Consider the following 25,646-nt stretch of genomic DNA (forward strand, 5'->3'; position numbering starts at 1 on the left):
CAGACTCCGTGACCCATAGCCCCCTCCTGTCTGTGTCACTGTATTACCCTGCAGTGGGAGGGACAGACTCCGTGTCCCATAGCTCCCTCCTGTCTGTGTCCCTGTATCACCCTGCAGTGGGAGGGGCAGACTCCGTGTCCCATAGCTCCCTCCTGTCTGTGTCACTGTATCACCCTGCAGTGGGAGGGACAGACTCCGTGACCCATAGCTCCCTCCTGTCTGTCACTGTATCACCCTGCAGTGGGAGGGACAGACTCCGTGACCCATAGCTCCCTCCTGTCTGTGTCCCTGTATCACCCTGCAGTGGGAGGGACAGACTCCATGTCCCATAGCTCCCTCCTGTCTGTGTCACTGTATCACCCTGCTGTGGGAGGGACAGACTCCATGTCCCATAGCCCCCTCCTGTCTGTGTCACTGTATCACCCTGCAGTGGGAGGGGCAGACTTCGTGTCCCATAGCCCCCTCCTGACTGTGTCACTGTATCACCCTGCAGTGGGAGGGGCAGACTCCTTGTCCCATGGGCAGACTCCGTGTCCCATAGCCCCCTCCTGTCTGTGTCACTGTATCACCCTGCTGTGGGAGGGACAGACTCCATGTCCCATAGCCCCCTCCTGTCTGTGTCACTGTATCACCCTGCAGTGGGAGGGGCAGACTTCGTGTCCCATAGCCCCCTCCTGACTGTGTCACTGTATCACCCTGCAGTGGGAGGGGCAGACTCCTTGTCCCATGGGCAGACTCCGTGTCCCATAGCCCCCTCCTGTCTGTGTCACTGTATCACCCTGCAGTGGGAGGGACAGACTCAGTGTCCCATAGCCCCCTCCTGTCTGTGTCACTGTATCACCCTGCAGTGGGAGGGACAGACTCCATGTCCCATAGCTCCCTCCTGTCTGTGTCACTGTGTCACCCTGCAGTGGGAGGGGCAGACTCCACATTTTCCCATATCACTCTATGAAAGGGAATTAAAACTAAATCCCACAAACACAGCAGCAGAAACATAACCCGTATTAATCAAAACTGTACAATTTATTGAATTTACAGACAATGCTAATAACAAGATTAGCAGGAGGAGGTGCAGCAGGGTGCAAAGCATCTCCATTTGTAGCTGAAAGTCCTTGCTTTACAACTGGTGAAAAGGATTCTGGGAAAACATGAAGCGCTCTGTAGGGTTATGCAGCCCAGTGTGCTGTTCGTGTCATAGAACAGAGCAGCCTCTCGTATGATACAGGTGCCTGGTGTCCCATAATGCAACAGCTCCGGGACTCCGTGCCCATTAGGAAGGGCTGGCACCATCTGTGCTGTTCTCCTCGGACTCGGCGGCTTTGAGTTTGGACAGAGCCGCGTGGATCCTGAACAGGGTCCGTGACTCCATAGAGTAATTCTTATAATTATTCCTGGGAAAGACAAAATACAGGTGATCACGGGTGAGTCTGGGGCAGCCTCGGCCAACCTGTGGTACCGGCCTGGCACTTACTTGGCGCGGCGCAGGAGTGCAATGGCTTCCTCTGCTTTTTGCTGCTGCACATACAGGAGGCCGAGCTCCAGCAGAGCATTGGGCACCAGGAAGTGATCAAATTTAATCTTCTTCTCACTGCAAAGAGATGGGATTAGCACAGGCTCAGCCAATGGCAGCACCCAGGGGACCACTTGGCCATTTAACCCTTACATATGTGGAAACCTGGGGGTATGTGTAAAGGGATGGGTTATCTTTAAGCTAACATTTAGTATGTTATAGAATGACCTGTTCTAAGACGCATTTCAATTGGTCTTCATTATTTATTTGATATAGTTTGTAAACAATTTACCAGTTTTGAAATGGGGGTCACTGACCCCGGCAGCCAAAGAACTATTGCTCTGTGAGGCTCCAGTTGTATTGTTGTTGTTACTTTTTGGAACTTTCTTTTCTATTCAGGCCCTCTCCTATTCGTAGAGCAGTCTCTCATCCAAACCGCTCCCTGGTTACTAAGGTAACATCGACCCTAGCAACCAAATTTGCTGACAATCCAAACTGGAGAGCTCCTGAACTGAAAATAAAGTAACTAAAAAATAAAGACCAATTGCAAATTACTCTCTACATCATACTAAAAGTTAATTCAAAGGTGAACAACCCCTTTAACCCTCTTACTTAATAAACTGGTCCAGTCGTTTGTAGAATTCATTTGAGAAACATACTTGCCCTTTACTCCCACCCTGTCCCCCTACGGCTCAGGTTCCGGCCGGCTCACCTATGGCATATTTGGGTGAAGCATTGCTCCGCCTCTTCCAGCCGCCCTAGGTGCTTCAGGCACAGCCCTTTGAGCAGCAGGATGGAGCACATATCATCATAAAGAAACTCGGAGGCTGCAGGTGGAGAAACGCAAGATGTCTAGGTTACGTTTGTGCTGCTCGATAGAGAGAGAAGCTGAAGCTTGCACAGAATATTTGCTTCATACGCAAGTTACTTAAGTCTTAGGCAAGTTACGTAGCTTTCTAAGCAGTTTTTGCAGAAGTTACGTAAATTGCGTAAGTTTCAGAGTAACTTTATACGGAACTTATGTGAAATTGCATAACTTTCCCAACGCGACCGGGCCCCCCCTCTTAGAAGATTTCATGGGTCCCGGTACAATTGTACCTCCTCTACCCCCCTGATGGCGGTGCTGCCTGGAGCAAGCACATAAAGCCGTGACCCGGGGTGGCGGGTAATAAAGGATGCAGCCAATCACGGCACACTCCTCTGGGCAGGCAAAGGCAGTTGATTGCACCAGAGAAGCTGTAGGGTCTCTTTAAGGGGTCAGTGTCAATGAAATGGGCACATGGGGGTTAATGCAGCACAGGAGGGCCCCCACTGATCAGAAAATATAATTGGTGGGACGTGTCTCTGTCAAATCCCCCATCGCCATGCTCCCAGACTCCCACCATGGTACCTTGTTCTTGGCTCAGGTTGGACTCGGCCATACTAAGGATAGTCAGGGTCTCCTCTGTCAGCCGGCTGTCCTTCCCCAGTACAGAGTATCCGTTCCATAAGTACATCATTTCCTGGGTGGCAGATAGAGCAAGGGGGACATTAGCACATGAAATGGTACTTCCTATTGGCAGCGCAGAAATCCCAATTCTGGGTTTCATGCACCCCTAGCTAAAGGCATAATATAAGCAAAGGGGATATCAGCCTAGACGTGGGTGGGGAGGGGATTACGGCTCTCCAATGCAATCTTTGACCAATGGAATTATTTGGCCAAATCATTATGTGAATAAGTCCCAGTGTGATACTGGGAAGGCTACTGCTTTCTAATGCCCCTCGCACAGTCAGTATATTTTGGCTACTGAGTTGATAGGAGGGGCAAGTCATCCATTGATCAAAAGGAAGTGGCCATTGCTTACTCCACCAAACCAATGTGCCCCATTCTGGCCTAATGGCCCAACCCCGTGCCGATATGGAAAGCCTGAGCACCTCCCTTGGTCGCTTTTCTAGCGGTAGAACGGATCCTTGGAGTGGTACCGGCCTACAGACCCATCTCATAGTCCAGGACGGCAGTTCTAGTGTATTTAAGTCTTACCAACGCAGGGACAGGCAGTGGGATGGGCTCCTTGGCCTGGTACCGCCTCGCCTTCCTGATGGCAAATTTCTCTGTGGGAGGAGATTTCCCGGCGATTTTCTGCTTTAGGGATGGTACCAGCCTGCTGAGACATTTGGACATTTCACCCACACAGCTTATCATATAATGTATTTATGTCTCTAGTTCTGGCCTGCCCTACTCACTAACATTCACTGACTGCCACAATCCCCCTTCATAAGTCTTTACTAAAGGTCCCCATACACGGGCCGACTATAGCTGCCGATATGGGTCCCTTGGACCGATTCGGCAGCTAATCGGCCCGTGTATGGGGAGAGCAGAGCGGCCTGGCCGACCGATATCTGGCCTGAAATTGGCCAGATCTCGATCGTCCAGGTTAGAAAAACCGGTCGGATCGGGGACCGCATCGGCTCGTTGATGCGGTCCCCGATCCGACTGCCCCATTGCCGCCCACATAATCCGATCGTTTGGCCCCAGGGCCAAACGATCGGATTATTTTTTTTTTAACCTAAATGCTCCCCGATATCGCCCACCCGTAGGTGGGGATATCGGGGGAAGATCCGCTCGCTTGGCGACATCGCCAAGCGAGCGGAAATGCTCGTGTATGGCCACCTTAACTCACCTACCCTACTTCACCCCCCCCCCCTCAATTTCCTGCCATTCAGCCATTGTTCTCAGAGATTTCCCACTATCCCTCCCTAAAGGTCCCCATACACATCTTAAGATCCGCTTGCTTGGCGAGCGAGTGGATCTTCTCCCGATTTCCCCCACCTACAGGAGGGCAATATTGGGGGAATCAAGGCTAATTCGATCGTTAGGCCTTGGGGGCCAAACAATTGAATTATAACGACGGGTATAGGCAAAGTCGGCTTATTGATGTGGTCCCTGATCCGACTACATTTTTTAACCTGCCCAATCGATATCTGGCCGATTTCAGGCCAGATATCGGTCGGGCAGGCCGGTGGGTAGTCCCCATACATGGGCCGATTAGCTTCTGAATTGGTCTAAGGCAGTGCTGTCCAACTTCTACAGTGCCGAGGGCCGGAATTTCTCTAGCATACATGGTGGAGGGCCGCTAATGGAAGCCAGTTTTGACCACTCCCCTTTTTGAAACCACACCCACTTCAAACCACACCTATTTTATCACAATGGTGGTAGCACAGCAAAATCCCAAATGCTTGGTCCTTACTGTGGGGATATCAACCATCATTCATATGTGAAAGAATGATGTCATATTAAGATATACCCTTAAATTCCATATGCCTCCTCCTCCACTGTGGATAGCAGAGCAACCCCCAGTACATAATTACACACCTTAGGGACCATTTAATGGCTATTTCCAACTGCTAACAAACTCCCACAACAAACCCCTGCCAGGTTCACCTCTCACAAGCAGCATAGGGCAAGCAGAGTATGGCACACACAGGCAGCACTCTGCCTGTCCTATGCTGTCTGTGTGTGCTATACTCTGCCTGTCCTACCCTGCCTGTGTGTGCCATACTCTGCCTTCCCTATGCTGCCTCTGTGTGTCATACTCTGCCTTCCCTACCCTGCCTGTGTGTGCCATACTCTGCCTTCCCTATGCTGCCTCTGTGTGCCATACTCTGCCTGCCCTACCCTGCCTGTATGTGCCATACTCTGCCTGCCCTACCCTGCCTGTGTGTGCCATACTCTGCCTTCCCTATGCTGCCTCTGTGTGTCATACTCTGCCTGCCCTACCCTGACTGTGTGTGCCAAACCCTCCCTGACCTATGCTGGCTGTATGTGCCATACTCTGCCTGCCCTACCCTGCCTGTGTGTGCCATACTCTGCCTTCCCTATGCTGCCTGTATGTGCCATACTCTGCCTGCCCTACCCTGCCTGTGTGTGCCATACTCTGCCTTCCCTATGCTGCCTGTATGTGCCATACTCTGCCTGCCCTACCCTGCCTGTATGTGCCATACTCTGCCTGCCCTACCCTGCCTGTGTGTGCCATACTCTGCCTTCCCTATGCTGCCTCTGTGTGCCATACTCTGCCTGCCCTACCCTGACTGTGTGTGCCAAACCCTCCCTGACCTATGCTGGCTGTATGTGCCATACTCTGCCTGCCCTACCCTGCCTGTGTGTGCCATACTCTACCTTCCCTATGCTGCCTGTATGTGCCATACTCTGCCTGCCCTACCCTGCCTGTGTGTGCCATACTCTGCCTGCCCTACCCTGACTGTGTGTGCCAAACCCTCCCTGACCTATGCTGGCTGTATGTGCCATACTCTGCCTGCCCTACCCTGCCTGTGTGTGCCATACTCTGCCTTCCCTATGCTGCCTGTATGTGCCATACTCTGCCTGCCCTACCCTGCCTGTATGTTCCATACTCTGCCTTCCCTATGCTGCCTCTGTGTGCCATACTCTGCCTGCCCTACCCTGACTGTGTGTGCCAAACCCTCCCTGACCTATGCTGGCTGTATGTGCCATACTCTGCCTGCCCTACCCTGCCTGTGTGTGCCATACTCTGCCTTCCCTATGCTGCCTGTATGTGCCATACTCTGCCTGCCCTACCCTGCCTGTATGTTCCATACTCTGCCTTCCCTATGCTGCCTCTGTGTGCCATACTCTGCCTGCCCTACCCTGACTGTGTGTGCCAAACCCTCCCTGACCTATGCTGGCTGTATGTGCCATACTCTGCCTGCCCTACCCTGCCTGTGTGTGCCATACTCTGCCTTCCCTATGCTGCCTGTATGTGCCATACTCTGCCTGCCCTACCCTGACTGTGTGTGCCAAACCCTCCCTGACCTATGCTGGCTGTATGTGCCATACTCTGCCTACAGTCTGAGGTGTGAACAGGGGAACAATGGGGGTGATTACAGCCTGAGCCTGAGGTGGGAACACTGCAGGGGGTGAACAATGCAGAGATTAAAAGGTGTGAAAAACACAGGGGATTACATTTTTAAACAATACAGAGGGATTACAGCCTGAATCTGAGGCGAGAACCATGCAGGGGGGCAGTTAATCTCAGTACTGATACCATTTAATGCTTACTCAAAGGTAAGCCATCAAAGCAGCCAGACAGGTGGGGGGCCACACAGAGGGGGGTCGCGGGCCGCTAGTTGGACAGCACTGGTCTAAGGGACTGATATCAGCTAGAATCGGCCCATGTATGGGGGCTTTAACCCATACACCTGGCCTACTGAGGTCCCTCACAGAAGGAGGAAGGGGCTTATACCGCCCAGTGTTCCCCTGTGGCCCAAATAAGTCCTCTGATGTAAACCCTTGCCCTTCTATGAGGTAAGTTCTCCTTTAGATTCCAGGCATTGGCCTTCCTGGGGACCAGGCGACTTACCTGAACAACTCCACCTCATTCTCTCCAAAAGGCCGTGGCTCGTCACGTGGTAACATGCTCAGAAACGCTGCCTTCATATAGACATACATGGCCTGGGCAGAGAAGGATAAATCAGTATACCAGGCAGAACCAAGATGGTGCTGAAGAGGTATAAAGGAGACAAAGGGACCTACCTTAGACCAGCGGCTCTCTTTGCTCAGCAGATCAGCATAGAAATAGGCCACCTTCCACAGCCCTTTATAGGCATAGCACCACATCAGCTCCCAGTAGCACATGTGGTGGAACTGCTTCCAGCTCTGCTGCGCCGAGCAGCCCTCCTCGAACCAACGGATCGCCTGGGGAATGGACGCCAGGGAGAGTAACGTATACATGAGAAATATCATATTGTTCAAAGCAAAGTGGCCAGCACACATAGAGGGGTCCTGTTCCCTACAGCCGAGGTGGAAGTACGACTCCCACCACTCACTAGTAGTAGGAATAGTCAACCAATAACAAGTCAAAAGCCACAGCAATAAACACAGGGTCCCTGAAATGATTAGATATGATCCTCACCTCATCAATGTTGCCTTTAAGCTCCGCTATCCTCCCGGCAAAGAACAGAAAGATTGCGCTCTGTAAGGGGGGAACAAACCAGCCAATCACAGTACTAGAAATCTCACCCCATATGGGTCAACTTCTGAGCCCTCCAATCAAAAATCACATTTTTCTATCCAATCACAAGCCAAGGCATAACAAAAAAGATCAAGTGGCCCTATAAACCAATCTCCTTACCTTGGGATAACGACTTAAGTGCGGCCGAAGGAGATCCTCAGCTTCTGTCACACTGACCTCACCCGTACCTGTGGCAAAGGCACACAGGGCAAGTCACTTCTCCACAGGTAAACATAGACAGGATGGAATTATGGGTAATACAGTGACACAGACAGGAGGGGGCTATGGGACATGGAGTCTGTTCCTCCCACTGCAGGGTGATACAGTGACACAGACAGGAGGGAGCTATGGGACATGGAGTCTGTCCCTCCCACTGCAGGGTGATACAGTGACACAGACAGGAGGGAGCTATGGGATACGGAGTCTGTCCCTCCCACTGCAGGGTGATACAGTGACACAGACAGGAGGGGGCTATGGGACATGGAGTCTGCCCCTCCCACTGCAGGGTGATACAGTGACACAGACAGGAGGGGGCTATGGGACATGGAGTCTGCCCCTCCCACTGCAGGGTGATACAGTGACACAGACAGGAGGGGGCTATGGGACATGGAGTCTGCCCCTCCCACTGCAGGGTGATACAGTGACACAGACAGGAGGGAGCTATGGGACATGGAGTCTGCCCCTCCCACTGCAGGGTGATACAGTGACACAGACAGGAGGGGGCTATGGGACATGGAGTCTGCCCCTCCCACTGCAGGGTGATACAGTGACACAGACAGGAGGGGGCTATGGGACATGGAGTCTGTCCCTCCCACTGCAGGGTGATACAGTGACACAGACAGGAGGGGGCTATGGGACACGGAGTCTGTCCTTCCCACTGCAGGGTGATACAGTGACACAGACAGGAGGGAGCTATGGGACATGGAGTCTGCCCCTCCCACTGCAGGGTGATACAGTGACACAGACAGGAGGGAGCTATGGGACATGGAGTCTGTCCCTCCCACTGCAGGGTGATACAGTGACACAGACAGGAGGGAGCTATGGGACACGGAGTCTGCCCCTCCCACTGCAGGGTGATACAGTGACACAGACAGGAGGGAGCTATGGGACACGGAGTCTGCCCCTCCCACTGCAGGGTGATACAGTGACACAGACAGGAGGGGGCTATGGGACATGGAGTCTGTCCCTCCCACTGCAGGGTGATACAGTGACACAGACAGGAGGGGGCTATGGGACATGGAGTCTGTCCCTCCCACTGCAGGGTGATACAGTGACACAGACAGGAGGGGGCTATGGGACACGGAGTCTGCCCCTCCCACTGCAGGGTGATACAGTGACACAGACAGGAGGGGACTATGGGACACTGAGTCTGTCCCTCCCACTGCAGGGTGATACAGTGACACAGACAGGAGGGGGCTATGGGACATGGAGTCTGTCCCTCCCACTGCAGGGTGATACAGTGACACAGACAGGAGGGAGCTATGGGACATGGAGTCTGCCCCTCCCACTGCAGGGTGATACAGTGACACAGACAGGAGGGGGCTATGGGACACGGAGTCTGCCCCTCCCACTGCAGGGTGATACAGTGACACAGACAGGAGGGGGCTATGGGACACGGAGTCTGCCCCTCCCACTGCAGGGTGATACAATGACACAGACAGGAGGGGGCCATGGGACACGGAGTCTGCCCCTCCCACTGCAGGGTGATACAGTGACACAGACAGGAGGGGGCTATGGGACATGGAGTCTGCCCCTCCCACTGCAGGGTGATACAGTGACACAGACAGGAGGGAGCTATGGGACATGGAGTCTGCCCCTCCCACTGCAGGGTGATACAGTGACACAGACAGGAGGGGGCTATGGGACATGGAGTCTGTCCCTCCCACTGCAGGGTGATACAGTGACACAGACAGGAGGGGGCTATGGGACATGGAGTCTGTCCCTCCCACTGCAGGGTGATACAGTGACACAGACAGGAGGGGACTATGGGACATGGAGTCTGCCCCTCCCACTGCAGGGTGATACAGTGACACAGACAGGAGGGGGCTATGGGACATGGAGTCTGCCCCTCCCACTGCAGGGTGATACAGTGACACAGACAGGAGGGGGCTATGGGACACGGAGTCTGTCCCTCCCACTGCAGGGTGATACAGTGACACAGACAGGAGGGGGCTATGGGACATGGAGTCTGCCCCTCCCACTGCAGGGTGATACAGTGACACAGACAGGAGGGGGCTATGGGACACGGAGTCTGCCCCTCCCACTGCAGGGTGATACAATGACACAGACAGGAGGGGGCTATGGGACACGGAGTCTGCCCCTCCCACTGCAGGGTGATACAGTGACACAGACAGGAGGGGGCTATGGGACATGGAGTCTGCCCCTCCCACTGCAGGGTGATACAGTGACACAGACAGGAGGGGGCTATGGGACATGGAGTCTGCCCCTCCCACTGCAGGGTGATACAGTGACACAGACAGGAGGGGGCTATGGGACACGGAGTCTGCCCCTCCCACTGCAGGGTGATACAGTGACACAGACAGGAGGGGGCTATGGGACACGGAGTCTGCCCCTCCCACTGCAGGGTGATACAATGACACAGACAGGAGGGGGCCATGGGACACGGAGTCTGCCCCTCCCACTGCAGGGTGGTACAGTGACACAGACAGGAGGGGGCTATGGGACATGGAGTCTGCCCCTCCCACTGCAGGGTGATACAGTGACACAGACAGGAGGGAGCTATGGGACATGGAGTCTGCCCCTCCCACTGCAGGGTGATACAGTGACACAGACAGGAGGGGGCTATGGGACATGGAGTCTGTCCCTCCCACTGCAGGGTGATACAGTGACACAGACAGGAGGGGACTATGGGACATGGAGTCTGCCCCTCCCACTGCAGGGTGATACAGTGACACAGACAGGAGGGGGCTATGGGACACGGAGTCTGCCCCTCCCACTGCAGGGTGATACAGTGACACAGACAGGAGGGGGCTATGGGACATGGAGTCTGCCCCTCCCACTGCAGGGTGATACAGTGACACAGACAGGAGGGGGCTATGGGACACGGAGTCTGTCCCTCCCACTGCAGGGTGATACAGTGACACAGACAGGAGGGGACTATGGGACATGGAGTCTGTCCCTCCCACTGCAGGGTGATACAGTGACACAGACAGGAGGGGGCTATGGGACATGGAGTCTGCCCCTCCCACTGCAGGGTGATACAGTGACACAGACAGGAGGGAGCTATGGGACATGGAGTCTGCCCCTCCCACTGCAGGGTGATACAGTGACACAGACAGGAGGGAGCTATGGGACATGGAGTCTGCCCCTCCCACTGCAGGGTGATACAGTGACACAGACAGGTGGGCGCTATGGGACATGGAGTCTGCCCCTCCCACTGCAGGGTGATACAGTGACACAGACAGGAGGGGGCTATGGGACATGGAGTCTGTCCCTCCCACTGCAGGGTGATACAGTGACACAGACAGGAGGGGGCTATGGGACATGGAGTCTGTCCCTCCCACTGCAGGGTGATACAGTGACACAGACAGGAGGGGACTATGGGACATGGAGTCTGCCCCTCCCACTGCAGGGTGATACAGTGACACAGACAGGAGGGGGCTATGGGACATGGAGTCTGCCCCTCCCACTGCAGGGTGATACAGTGACACAGACAGGAGGGGGCTATGGGACACGGAGTCTGTCCCTCCCACTGCAGGGTGATACAGTGACACAGACAGGAGGGGGCTATGGGACATGGAGTCTGCCCCTCCCACTGCAGGGTGATACAGTGACACAGACAGGAGGGGGCTATGGGACACGGAGTCTGCCCCTCCCACTGCAGGGTGATACAATGACACAGACAGGAGGGGGCTATGGGACACGGAGTCTGCCCCTCCCACTGCAGGGTGATACAGTGACACAGACAGGAGGGGGCTATGGGACATGGAGTCTGCCCCTCCCACTGCAGGGTGATACAGTGACACAGACAGGAGGGAGCTATGGGACACGGAGTCTGCCCCTCCCACTGCAGGGTGATACAGTGACACAGACAGGAGGGGGCTATGGGACACGGAGTCTGCGCCTCCCACTGCAGGGTGATACAGTGACACAGACAGGAGGGAGCTATGGGACACGGAGTCTGCCCCTCCCACTGCAGGGTGATACAGTGACACAGACAGGAGGGGACTATGGGACATGGAGTCTGCCCCTCCCACTGCAGGGTGATACAGTGACACAGACAGGAGGGGGCTATGGGACATGGAGTCTGCCCCTCCCACTGCAGGGTGATACAGTGACACAGACAGGAGGGGGCTATGGGACACGGAGTCTGCCCCTCCCACTGCAGGGTGATACAGTGACACAGACAGGAGGGAGCTATGGGACACGGAGTCTGTCCCTCCCACTGCAGGGTGATACAGTGACACAGACAGGAGGGAGCTATGGGACATGGAGTCTGCCCCTCCCACTGCAGGGTGATACAGTGACACAGACAGGAGGGAGCTATGGGACACGGAGTCTGCCCCTCCCACTGCAGGGTGATACAGTGACACAGACAGGAGGGGGCTATGGGACATGGAGTCTGTCCCTCCCACTGCAGGGTGATACAGTGACACAGACAGGAGGGGGCTATGGGACATGGAGTCTGTCCCTCCCACTGCAGGGTGATACAGTGACACAGACAGGAGGGGGCTATGGGACACGGAGTCTGCCCCTCCCACTGCAGGGTGATACAGTGACACAGACAGGAGGGGACTATGGGACACTGAGTCTGTCCCTCCCACTGCAGGGTGATACAGTGACACAGACAGGAGGGGGCTATGGGACATGGAGTCTGTCCCTCCCACTGCAGGGTGATACAGTGACACAGACAGGAGGGAGCTATGGGACATGGAGTCTGCCCCTCCCACTGCAGGGTGATACAGTGACACAGACAGGAGGGGGCTATGGGACACGGAGTCTGCCCCTCCCACTGCAGGGTGATACAGTGACACAGACAGGAGGGGGCTATGGGACACGGAGTCTGCCCCTCCCACTGCAGGGTGATACAATGACACAGACAGGAGGGGGCCATGGGACACGGAGTCTGCCCCTCCCACTGCAGGGTGATACAGTGACACAGACAGGAGGGGGCTATGGGACATGGAGTCTGCCCCTCCCACTGCAGGGTGATACAGTGACACAGACAGGAGGGAGCTATGGGACATGGAGTCTGCCCCTCCCACTGCAGGGTGATACAGTGACACAGACAGGAGGGGGCTATGGGACATGGAGTCTGTCCCTCCCACTGCAGGGTGATACAGTGACACAGACAGGAGGGGGCTATGGGACATGGAGTCTGTCCCTCCCACTGCAGGGTGATACAGTGACACAGACAGGAGGGGACTATGGGACATGGAGTCTGCCCCTCCCACTGCAGGGTGATACAGTGACACAGACAGGAGGGGGCTATGGGACATGGAGTCTGCCCCTCCCACTGCAGGGTGATACAGTGACACAGACAGGAGGGGGCTATGGGACACGGAGTCTGTCCCTCCCACTGCAGGGTGATACAGTGACACAGACAGGAGGGGGCTATGGGACATGGAGTCTGCCCCTCCCACTGCAGGGTGATACAGTGACACAGACAGGAGGGGGCTATGGGACACGGAGTCTGCCCCTCCCACTGCAGGGTGATACAATGACACAGACAGGAGGGGGCTATGGGACACGGAGTCTGCCCCTCCCACTGCAGGGTGATACAGTGACACAGACAGGAGGGGGCTATGGGACATGGAGTCTGCCCCTCCCACTGCAGGGTGATACAGTGACACAGACAGGAGGGGGCTATGGGACATGGAGTCTGCCCCTCCCACTGCAGGGTGATACAGTGACACAGACAGGAGGGGGCTATGGGACACGGAGTCTGCCCCTCCCACTGCAGGGTGATACAGTGACACAGACAGGAGGGGGCTATGGGACACGGAGTCTGCCCCTCCCACTGCAGGGTGATACAATGACACAGACAGGAGGGGGCCATGGGACACGGAGTCTGCCCCTCCCACTGCAGGGTGGTACAGTGACACAGACAGGAGGGGGCTATGGGACATGGAGTCTGCCCCTCCCACTGCAGGGTGATACAGTGACACAGACAGGAGGGAGCTATGGGACATGGAGTCTGCCCCTCCCACTGCAGGGTGATACAGTGACACAGACAGGAGGGGGCTATGGGACATGGAGTCTGTCCCTCCCACTGCAGGGTGATACAGTGACACAGACAGGAGGGGACTATGGGACATGGAGTCTGCCCCTCCCACTGCAGGGTGATACAGTGACACAGACAGGAGGGGGCTATGGGACACGGAGTCTGCCCCTCCCACTGCAGGGTGATACAGTGACACAGACAGGAGGGGGCTATGGGACATGGAGTCTGCCCCTCCCACTGCAGGGTGATACAGTGACACAGACAGGAGGGGGCTATGGGACACGGAGTCTGTCCCTCCCACTGCAGGGTGATACAGTGACACAGACAGGAGGGGACTATGGGACATGGAGTCTGTCCCTCCCACTGCAGGGTGATACAGTGACACAGACAGGAGGGGGCTATGGGACATGGAGTCTGCCCCTCCCACTGCAGGGTGATACAGTGACACAGACAGGAGGGAGCTATGGGACATGGAGTCTGCCCCTCCCACTGCAGGGTGATACAGTGACACAGACAGGAGGGAGCTATGGGACATGGAGTCTGCCCCTCCCACTGCAGGGTGATACAGTGACACAGACAGGTGGGCGCTATGGGACATGGAGTCTGCCCCTCCCACTGCAGGGTGATACAGTGACACAGACAGGAGGGGGCTATGGGACATGGAGTCTGTCCCTCCCACTGCAGGGTGATACAGTGACACAGACAGGAGGGGGCTATGGGACATGGAGTCTGTCCCTCCCACTGCAGGGTGATACAGTGACACAGACAGGAGGGGACTATGGGACATGGAGTCTGCCCCTCCCACTGCAGGGTGATACAGTGACACAGACAGGAGGGGGCTATGGGACATGGAGTCTGCCCCTCCCACTGCAGGGTGATACAGTGACACAGACAGGAGGGGGCTATGGGACACGGAGTCTGTCCCTCCCACTGCAGGGTGATACAGTGACACAGACAGGAGGGGGCTATGGGACATGGAGTCTGCCCCTCCCACTGCAGGGTGATACAGTGACACAGACAGGAGGGGGCTATGGGACACGGAGTCTGCCCCTCCCACTGCAGGGTGATACAATGACACAGACAGGAGGGGGCTATGGGACACGGAGTCTGCCCCTCCCACTGCAGGGTGATACAGTGACACAGACAGGAGGGGGCTATGGGACATGGAGTCTGCCCCTCCCACTGCAGGGTGATACAGTGACACAGACAGGAGGGAGCTATGGGACACGGAGTCTGCCCCTCCCACTGCAGGGTGATACAGTGACACAGACAGGAGGGGGCTATGGGACACGGAGTCTGCGCCTCCCACTGCAGGGTGATACAGTGACACAGACAGGAGGGAGCTATGGGACACGGAGTCTGCCCCTCCCACTGCAGGGTGATACAGTGACACAGACAGGAGGGGACTATGGGACATGGAGTCTGCCCCTCCCACTGCAGGGTGATACAGTGACACAGACAGGAGGGGGCTATGGGACATGGAGTCTGCCCCTCCCACTGCAGGGTGATACAGTGACACAGACAGGAGGGGGCTATGGGACACGGAGTCTGCCCCTCCCACTGCAGGGTGATACAGTGACACAGACAGGAGGGAGCTATGGGACACGGAGTCTGTCCCTCCCACTGCAGGGTGATACAGTGACACAGACAGGAGGGAGCTATGGGACATGGAGTCTGCCCCTCCCACTGCAGGGTGATACAGTGACACAGACAGGAGGGGGCTATGGGACACGGAGTCTGCCCCTCCCACTGCAGGGTGATACAGTGACACAGACAGGAGGGGGCTATGGGACATGGAGTCTGTCCCTCCCACTGCAGGGTGATACAGTGACACAGACAGGAGGGGGCTATGGGACACGGAGTCTGTCCCTCCCACTGCAGGGTGATACAGTGACACAGACAGGAGGGAGCTATGGGACATGGAGTCTGCCCCTCCCACTGCAGGGTGATACAGTGACACAGACAGGAGGGGGCTATGGGACACGGAGTCTGTCCCTCCCACTGCAGGGTGATACAGTGACACAGACAGGAGGGAGCTATGGGACACGGAGTCTGTCCCTCCCACTGCAGGGTGATACAGTGACACAGACAGGAGGGGGCTATGGGGCAGTATGGCAGCACCTCTCACCTAGGATGAAGCTGAGGAAGGTATAGTAACAGAGCAGCAGCATGGTGCAGAGCAGGGAGCGCAGGTTCCAGGACGCAGCCCCTTCGTGGAGTCGAGAAAGCCCGTATTCCTACAGAAGGATATGGGAATGAGAAAGGGAAGACGGTTCAGGATACACAAAGGCAGAAAGAAGAGACAAAATGGAAGGAGTAAGGGGTAAGCACTGTACCTTATCTCCTGAAAACCCAGCAAACTCCAGTAACTTAAGGATCCGCGGAGGAAAGAGAGACAGCGTCTGTGCAAGGGGGACAAACACGGGGACACGTATAGTAGGCAGATACAGACTAACAGGTCTCACGTCCTATTCACTTTCCCTTATGAGGTTATTGCTTACGATGCACAAAGAACATTCTACCTACAATATTTAACTGATGAGGGAGCTGCCATGTTGCTTGCTTCTAGCCAACATATTGCTCTGTACAGGTATATACTCAATACCGCTATCAGTCACAAAACAAATAGTCCTCTGTACTTTATATAACTCTGTTTGACCCTCAGGGGGCCAATAAGGAAAGCCCTTTGCCAATATGAGCCTATATCGTTGTAAAGAATCCAACCAACCAGGTTAAACGCTCCCGTGCCCAGAGAGACTCCGCCTTCTAGATGAACATGTGATGCCCCCTTCTGGAAAGCATTAGACTGCAATAAATTATTCAGATCTCTGCAATAGAAAGAAAGAGGGAGATGAATAGATATTTGCCCTGATTTCCCAGCAGGCACTGCACAGAGTGGGAATGAAGCTACAGACTCCACTGACTTGAATGGGAAGCTGGCCCATGTAATTACCATCAAGCTAATAATAAAGTGATGAAATAAATGATAAAAACTGCCCCATATGCCATTGCCCTTATATAAGACGATAAATGAAATAATTATTCTTAATGAGAGAAACATTCTGACAGTGTCTCCCCTATCTGACCACTAGAGGCCACTGTTTCCTATTAGAGTCTATAGACAAGTTAAGGCAGTAGGTTGGCTGCACCCACTTTTGTGAATAAAACAAAATATAGAGATAAATAAGGTACACTGGGCAATATTAACTGTGCCCATATTTTAATATAATAAAAAGTACATATAGTGATCTGCACATCTCTCACCGATAGATTAAGTAGCTGTTCCGGACTTTCATGCCGCCCTTAATAAAGCTGATCATATTCTCATCCTGCAGAGGAAACAAAATGGTTAAAGAAAAGCCACTGCTGATTGGTCACTGTTTATTGCTACAACAGTTTCCCTCCCACTGCAGGGTGATACAGTGACACAGACAGGAGGGGGCTATGGGACATGGAGTCTGCCCCTCCCACTGCAGGGTGATACAGTGACACAGACAGGAGGGGGCTATGGGACACGGAGTCTGTCCCTCCCACTGCAGGGTGATACAGTGACACAGACAGGAGGGGGCTATGGGACACGGAGTCTGTCCCTCCCACTGCAGGGTGATACAGTGACACAGACAGGAGGGGGCTATGGGACACGGAGTCTGCCCCTCCCACTGCAGGGTGATACAGTGACACAGACAGGAGGGGGCTATGGGACACGGAGTCTGTCCCTCCCACTGCAGGGTGATACAGTGACACAGACAGGAGGGGGCTATGGGACACAGAGTCTGCCCCTCCCACTGCAGGGTGATACAGTGACACAGACAGGAGGGAGCTATGGGACATGGAGTCTGTCCCTCCCACTGCAGGGTGATACAGTGACACAGACAGGAGGGGGCTATGGGACATGGAGTCTGCCCCTCCCACTGCAGGGTGATACAGTGACACATACAGGAGGGGGATATGGGACACGGAGTCTGCCCCTCCCACTGCAGGGTGATACAGTGACACATACAGGAGGGGGATATGGGACACGGAGTCTGCCCCTCCCACTGCAGGGTGATACAGTGACACAGACAGGAGGGGGCTATGGGACATGGAGTCTGCCCCTCCCACTGCAGGGTGATACAGTGACACAGACAGGAGGGGGCTATGGGACACAGAGTCTGCCCCTCCCACTGCAGGGTGATACAGTGACACAGACAGGAGGGGGCTATGGGACATGGAGTCTGCCCCTCCCACTGCAGGGTGATACAGTGACACAGACAGGAGGGGGCTATGTGACATGGAGTCTGTCCCTCCCACTGCAGGGTGATACAGTGACACAGACAGGAGGGGGCTATGGGACACAGAGTCTGCCCCTCCCACTGCAGGGTGATACAGTGACACAGACAGGAGGGAGCTATGGGACATGGAGTCTGTCCCTCCCACTGCAGGGTGATACAGTGACACAGACAGGAGGGAGCTATGGGACATGGAGTCTGTCCCTCCTACTGCAGGGTGATACAGAACATATAGGATATATAGGTTTTAGTGCTGGGCGGTATACCGATTTAACCGGTATACCGGTTTTTAAAAAAAAAACGATATGAATTTTAAACATACCGCAATACCGGTATGCGCGCCTCCTGCTATTTTTTTCCAATTATATCCGGGTTGTGCCCGTGCGTACGTGACGTCAGCGCGCATGTGACGTCAGCGCGCACACGACGTCGCTAGGACGCATCGCTGGAGCTGGAGGAACCACAAGTTGGGTAAGTTCTGCTGAAGTTCTGGTTGGGGGGTTGTGGTTGGGGGGGGTTGGGGTTGTGGTTGGGGGGGGGGTTGGTTGGGGTTGGGGGCCCTGGCCACCAATATTTATTATTTATTTTTTACTTATATACCGTCAAATACCGTGATACCGATATAATTTTGAAAAATACCGTGATATAAATTTTTGGTCATACCGCCCAGCTCTAATAGGTTATAGATAGACTGTACATAGCACATACAAACAGCACACGTATGTAGACTACCAGTGGGGTGCAGTTAGGGAGTGACAATGTAGACAAGCCATGGGAAATACCAGTGACTGGGGCAGGGCACATACCTGTAGGAAAGTGAGCGCTGCCCTCTGCAGGAGACACTCGGCATAACAAACCTCTGCATGTAACTCCACTGCAGGGAAAGAGAGATCAGTGCTGATACCCCCAGCTTAGTAACCAAGCGCCACATACACAGTTTATATACATTCACTGTCACTATAAACACAATATAATCCCTACTAGTCCCAGCTATACAGTAAAGCCTTACCTTCTGTAAAGGTATCTGCTCCGAGTTTATTGATTATGGACGATTTCTTTCTAAACCTGCAAAATACCCAAAATGAAAGCGTTGTGCCCAGGTTTCAGGTGAGATTATACAGTATTTACTTCCAGGTAACTCTACTGGCCAATAGCGGATCTGCCCTGTATCACATGTTACAGCTGAGCCAAATGCCACCTGGGATGCTGGTAAGGGAGAGCATTCTCATTGGCTACAGCTTGCCCCTCCTATTAATCCTAAACTATGCATACATGACCACTCACCCCCCAGCCACACCCCATTTTCATGAAACTCCACCCACAATTCACAGATACTCCGCCCACTCCCCCACAGACCCCACTCTTTTCTCTACCCTCAAATAGTAAGAACTCCAATTGGGCCCCAGGTAAGATGACAGCCAGGACCAGGACAGAAAAACACTGCTATGGGGAAGGGGAAGGGTGACAGCACCCACTATCTTCTCATTGGAATTCACCTCAACTGTGCTGGGATTCTAAGGAAAGTAATAAACAAACTATCCAATCGTTTGTGTTCCCTCTCACCCACCTCTGACATATTTCCTGGGCCTGCTTCATAGTCTGTCCCGCACTGATGATGTCATCATGCTCGAACGTCATCATGGCTTGCATCTCTAGGATGGTGGCATATACAAGGCTATGGTACAGGCTGTCTGTAGCCCTAGGGAAGGAAAGGCATATACAATGGATCAGTGCCCATGCAACTGTGTCACTGTGTCACCCTGCAGTGGGAGGGGCAGACTCCGTGTCCCATAGCCCCCTCCTGTCTGTGTCACTGTATCACCCTGCAGTGGGAGGGACAGACTCCATGTCCCATAGCCCCCTCCTGTCTGTGTCACTGTGTCACCCTGCAGTGGGAGGGGCAGACTCCATGTCCCATAGCCCCCTCCTGTCTGTGTCACTGTATCACCCTGCAGTGGGAGGGGCAGACTCCGTGTCCCATAGCCCCCTCCTGTCTGTGTCACTGTATCACCCTGCAGTGGGAGGGGCAGACTCCATGTCCCATAGCCCCCTCCTGTCTGTGTCACTGTATCACCCTGCAGTGGGAGGGACAGACTCCATGTCCCATAGCCCCCTCCTGTCTGTGTCACTGTATCACCCTGCAGTGGGAGGGACAGACTCCGTGTCCCATAGCCCCATCCTGTCTGTGTCACTGTATCACCCTGCAGTGGGAGGGGCAGACTCCGTGTCCCATAGCTCCCTCCTGTCTGTGTCACTGTATCACCCTGCAGTGGGAGGGACAGACTCCATGTCCCATAGCTCCCTCCTGTCTGTGTCACTGTATCACCCTGCAGTGGGAGGGGCAGACTCCGTGTCCCATAGCTCCCTCCTGTCTGAGTCACTGTATCACCCTGCAGTGGGAGGGGCAGACTCCATGTCCCATAGCCCCCTCCTGTCTGTGTCACTGTATCACCCTGCAGTGGGAGGGACAGACTCCGTGTCCCATAGCCCCCTCCTGTCTGTGTCACTGTATCACCCTGCAGTGGGAGGGACAGACTCCATGTCCCATAGCCCCCCCCTGTCTGTGTCACTGTATCACCCTGCAGTGGGAGGGACAGACTCCGTGTCCCATAGCTCCCTTCTGTCTGTGTCACTGTATCACCCTGCAGTGGGAGGGGCAGACTCCGTGTCACATAGCTCCCTCCTGTCTGTGTCACTGTATCACCCTGCAGTGGGAGGGGCAGACTCCATGTCCCATAGCTCCCTCCTGTCTGTGTTACTGTATCACCCTGCAGTGGGAGGGGCAGACTCCATGTCCCATAGCCCCCTCCTGTCTGTGTCACTGTATCACCCTGCAGTGGGAGGGACAGACTCCGTGTCCCATAGCCCCCTCCTGTCTGTGTCACTGTATCACCCTGCAGTGGGAGGGACAGACTCCATGTCCCATAGCCCCCTCCTGTCTGTGTCACTGTATCACCCTGCAGTGGGAGGGACAGACTCCGTGTCCCATAGCTCCCTCCTGTCTGTGTCACTGTATCACCCTGCAGTGGGAGGGACAGACTCCATGTCCCATAGCTCCCTCCTGTCTGTGTCACTGTATCACCCTGCAGTGGGAGGGACAGACTCCGTGTCCCATAGCCCCCTCCTGTCTGTGTCACTGTATCACCCTGCAGTGGGAGGGACAGACTCCGTGTCCCATAGCCCCCTCCTGTCTGTGTCACTGTATCACCCTGCAGTGGGAGGGACAGACTCCATGTCCCATAGCCCCCTCCTGTCTGTGTCACTGTATCACCCTGCAGTGGGAGGGGCAGACTCCATGTCCCATAGCTCCCTCCTGTCTGTGTCACTGTATCACCCTGCAGTGGGAGGGACAGACTCCGTGTCCCATAGCTCCCTCCTGTCTGTGTCACTGTATCACCCTGCAGTGGGAGGGGCAGACTCCATGTCCCATAGCCCCCTCCTGTCTGTGTCACTGTATCACCCTGCAGTGGGAGGGACAGACTCCGTGTCCCATAGCTCCCTCCTGTCTGTGTCACTGTATCACCCTGCAGTGGGAGGGGCAGACTCCATGTCCCATAGCTCCCTCCTGTCTGTGTCACTGTATCACCCTGCAGTGGGAGGGACAGACTCCGTGTCCCATAGCCCCCTCCTGTCTGTGTCACTGTATCACCCTGCAGTGGGAGGGACAGACTCCATGTCCCATAGCTCCCTCCTGTCTGTGTCACTGTATCACCCTGCAGTGGGAGGGACAGACTCCATGTCCCATAGCCCCCTCCTGTCTGTGTCACTGTATCACCCTGCAGTGGGAGGGACAGACTCCATGTCCCATAGCTCCCTCCTGTCTGTGTCACTGTATCACCCTGCAGTGGGAGGGACAGACTCCATGTCCCATAGCCCCCTCCTGTCTGTGTCACTGTATCACCCTGCAGTGGGAGGGACAGACTCCGTGTCCCATAGCCCCCTCCTGTCTGTGTCACTGTATCACCCTGCAGTGGGAGGGACAGACTCCATGTCCCATAGCTCCCTTACAGTAAGCCACCCAGCACAAATGGTAAGAAATTAAAATTCAAAAACCAATGGTTGCTATGAGTTACCATCTACAAACTTTACAACTTTGATTTTATTATTCTCTTACCTTGGCTGCAAAAGATCCAGACTCTCTTTAAACTGGTTCATCAAAAAGAGATTCAGAGCTTCCATACAGTCAGTGAGATCCTGGGAGAGATCCACTATGGGCCTGCAAGGAGACATTGTACATCTGTGTGTATTATTGATCATTGAAAATAATATTCAAGTAACCAATCCCCTAAAATCCGCCACCTGAGTGCCTTATTGCCCCTGTAACTCCTTATTCCAGTAACCCCGCCCCTGAGTGCCTTATTGTCCCTGTAACTCCTTATTCCAGTAACCCCGGCCCTGAGCGCTTTATTTACAGGGGCAATAAGGCACTCAGGGGCGGGGTTACTGGAATAAGGAGTTACAGGGACAATAAGGCACTCAGGGGCGGGGTTACTGGAATAAGGAGTTACAGGGGCAATAAGGCACTCAGGGGCGGGGTTACTGGAATAAGGAGTTACAGGGGCAATAAGGCACTCAGGGGCGGGGTTACTGGAATAAGGAGTTACAGGGACAATAAGGCACTCAGGGGTGGGGTTACTGGAATCAGGAGTTACAGGGGCAATAAGGCACTCAGGGGCGGGGTTACAGGAATAACGTAGTGACTGCAGGATCTGGGCCTCACACTAATGCAGATATGACACACTGAGCAGGAATGACAGGAGGAATTCCCATCTCACTGGAGCACAAAGCTGCGAGTGTCCCACAGGTTAATGTATGATCGTGTATGTTTAAGCAGTAATTGTGCAACGTGTTGGTGCAAGGCGTGAATCCACGCACATGGTTCAGGCTCCATTAATAAACAGTAGACAAGGAAATCAGAGGGGGAGTAGTCCGGGCAGGGATGGGCGTTTGGGAAGAAAGTAAATAATAAGAGAGATAAAGACAGTATGGGAAACACTGGGCTCACTGACAGAAGAGATAAAAGTAGAACATAATTACATTTTGTAACAATAGATATATTTAGCATATACACCAGGGATGCCTGGGCTGCAGCTGTCTACTGGCTGCTGAACTACAACTCCCACCGGCAGCGATGGGGACACTGGGAACTGTCTGTAGATTTGGACCCCCCCAACAGTTGCCTTGGAGACAATACAAGTACTGTATAGGATTCTGCTCCATCTGCCCGGTATGTGGCCCGCTGCATCCCTTTAAACCCTGCTGTTTGACTACAATACCCAGCATACACTGCCAGCTGGAGGCAGGGAATAGATTCTGGTAATGTAGTTCTATTATAACAGGAGGGAAAGGTTTTGGGGTAAGAACCTGCTAAATGAAAGTGAAGTAGAAGTTTCCCTATGGGGTCAGGGTGTAGGCCATCACTTCCAGCTGGCAGGGTACTGCAGCTCCTAACAGAGGCTGCTGGGAAGTGTAGTCCAGCTGAGGAATCCCACAGCTTTACAAAGGTATCCAGGAAACCTGTCCCCAACAATGTGCCTCCTCCCCGGTCCCCTGCTGCCCCAATGGTGGCACTTCTAGTCTCTGGGGAGGCTGTGCCCCCCTACCCAAGCCTGTGCCCCCCAATACAAGGATGAGCAGCTGGCAGTGCCCGTACAGTTACCTGTGCCCAGAACCCGGCTCCCCGCTCATGTTGCAGCTACTCCGTCTGGCAGACTATGCGGCCCCGCCCACTGACACCTGTCAAGGAGGGAGGGGCGACAAGACCACGCCCAGAAGTAGCAGCTAAACAGGACCGAACTGCTTTTCTTTGGCCCCGCCCACCAGAAACGTGGAGAATGCAGGTAAAGTCTTGCCACGCCCCCCAGTGAAAAGCTACAGTCACATAATCAGTCAGCTGAGTGCTGGGCAGCCCAACTGTTGCACCTAAGCTGGGATTCTGGGAGTTGTAGTTCTGTAGCTGTACCCAATAGGTTTGCACTAGGGATCTGTGTAGTGAGCAAAACGTGGTCTTGCAAGGGATTGTTCCAGTTGCTGGCACCCTGTTTTGGGTAGGAAATTAGACATTTTGCTCCCTGCCTTCCTCCCCTGCCACCAACTTATATTGTAGGGTGTTTCTAAGGGGCAGCCACCCTAGGCTGACCAACCTGAGAGAGACAGGCACCCTAGGCTGACCAACCTGTGAGAGGCAGGCACCCTAGGCTGACCAACCTGTGAGAGGCAGGCACCCTAGGCTGACCAACCTGTGAGAGGCAGGCACCCTAGGCTGACCAACCTGTGAGAGGCAGGCACCCTAGGCTGACCAACCTGTGAGAGGCAGGCACCCTAGGCTGACCAACCTGTGAGAGGCAGGCACCCTAGACTGACCAACCTGAGAGAGGCAGGCACCCTAGGCTGACCAACCTGTGAGAGGCAGGCACCCTAAACTGACCAACCTTTGAGAGGCAGGCACCCTAGGCTGACCAACCTGAGAGAGGCAGGCACCCTAGGCTGACCAACCTGAGAGAGACAGGCACCCTAGGCTGACCAACCTGTGAGAGGCAGGCACCCTAGGCTGACCAACCTGTGAGAGGCAGGCACCCTAGACTGACCAACCTGAGAGAGGCAGGCACCCTAGGCTGACCAACCTGAGAGAGGCAGGCACCCTAGGCTGACCAACCTGAGAGAGACAGGCACCCTAGGCTGACCAACCTGAGAGGCAGGCACCCTAGGCTGACCAACCTGTGAGAGGCAGGCTCCCTAGACTGACCAACCTGTGAGAGGCAGGCACCCTAGGCTGACCAACCTGAGAGAGGCAGGCACCCTAGGCTGACCAACCTGAGAGAGACAGGCACCCTAGGCTGACCAACCTGTGAGAGACAGGCACCCTAGGCTGACCAACCTGTGAGAGACAGGCACCCTAGGCTGACCAACCTGTGGGAGACAGGCACCCTAGGCTGACCAACCTGTGAGAGACAGGCACCCTAGGCTGACCAACCTGAGAGAGACAGGCACCCTAGGCTGACCAACCTGTGAGAGACAGGCACCCTAGGCTGACCAACCTGTGAGAGACAGGCACCCTAGGCTGACCAACCTGTGAGAGACAGGCACCCTAGGCTGAGAGGCACCCCTGGCCACTGTCAGCATGTGCTATAATGCAGAGAATATGTAGTGGATATTATAAGTCACCATATGAAAGGTCATGGAACTCCGGGGTGACTTTTAATATCCTCATCTTTTTCAACAGGGGGTATTATATTTATTATAATATCCAAGTTTTAGTGAGTCATGTGACAGAAATGACATCACTAAACTTAGATTATAACTGTTGACATCACTAAGCTCTGTTTATAAGGATATAAATTTACAGTTTGGCCCCATAGGGAAATGACCAACTGTATATTATAATGACAGAATGCTTTGCCAGCGGCAGAACATGGCATTACTGGACCTCACAACAAAATGGTGTTCGGTCAAAGTCCTGTTCTGAGGTACAATGTTTGGTCAGATCTTTTTAAAGATTGTGCCCCAAACCTTTCCAGCCTTGCTGGGCACCCATACTGTTGGGCTGGGCACCCATACTGTTGGGCTGGGCACCCATACTGTTGGGCTGGGCACCCATACTGTTGGGCTGGGCACCCATACTGTTGGGCTGGGCACCCATACTGTTGGGCTGGGCACCCATACTGTTGGGCTGGGCACCC

General features: G+C 54.6%; 1 protein-coding gene across 2 annotated transcripts; it reads right to left on the bottom strand.

The window, feature by feature from the left end:
• Nucleotides 1-999: 999 nt before the first annotated feature.
• LOC100485638 (tetratricopeptide repeat protein 39A) lies at nucleotides 1,000-23,731 on the bottom strand. Of its 2 annotated transcripts, none has more exons than XM_031899438.1 (18): nucleotides 23,627-23,731; nucleotides 22,082-22,183; nucleotides 19,535-19,666; nucleotides 18,977-19,032; nucleotides 18,774-18,841; nucleotides 16,964-17,028; nucleotides 16,428-16,527; nucleotides 16,036-16,101; nucleotides 15,828-15,936; nucleotides 7,636-7,703; nucleotides 7,417-7,476; nucleotides 7,038-7,199; nucleotides 6,865-6,956; nucleotides 3,531-3,654; nucleotides 2,901-3,012; nucleotides 2,223-2,337; nucleotides 1,472-1,588; nucleotides 1,000-1,391 (listed from the first exon to the last, which is right to left on the bottom strand). In XM_031899438.1, the coding sequence occupies exons 1-18, from the start codon at nucleotides 23,653-23,655 to the stop codon at nucleotides 1,271-1,273; spliced, it is 1,698 nt and encodes a 565-aa protein (XP_031755298.1). In that variant the 5' UTR covers nucleotides 23,656-23,731; the 3' UTR covers nucleotides 1,000-1,270. The 2 variants fall into 2 exon arrangements, with proteins under 2 accessions (XP_031755298.1, XP_031755299.1); XM_031899439.1 differs by having other exon boundaries at nucleotides 3,531-3,651; nucleotides 23,627-23,730.
• Nucleotides 23,732-25,646: the final 1,915 nt, after the last annotated feature.

Source organism: Xenopus tropicalis, chromosome 3 (assembly GCF_000004195.4).
Source record: "Xenopus tropicalis strain Nigerian chromosome 3, UCB_Xtro_10.0, whole genome shotgun sequence".
Lineage (NCBI taxonomy): Eukaryota > Metazoa > Chordata > Amphibia > Anura > Pipidae > Xenopus > Xenopus tropicalis.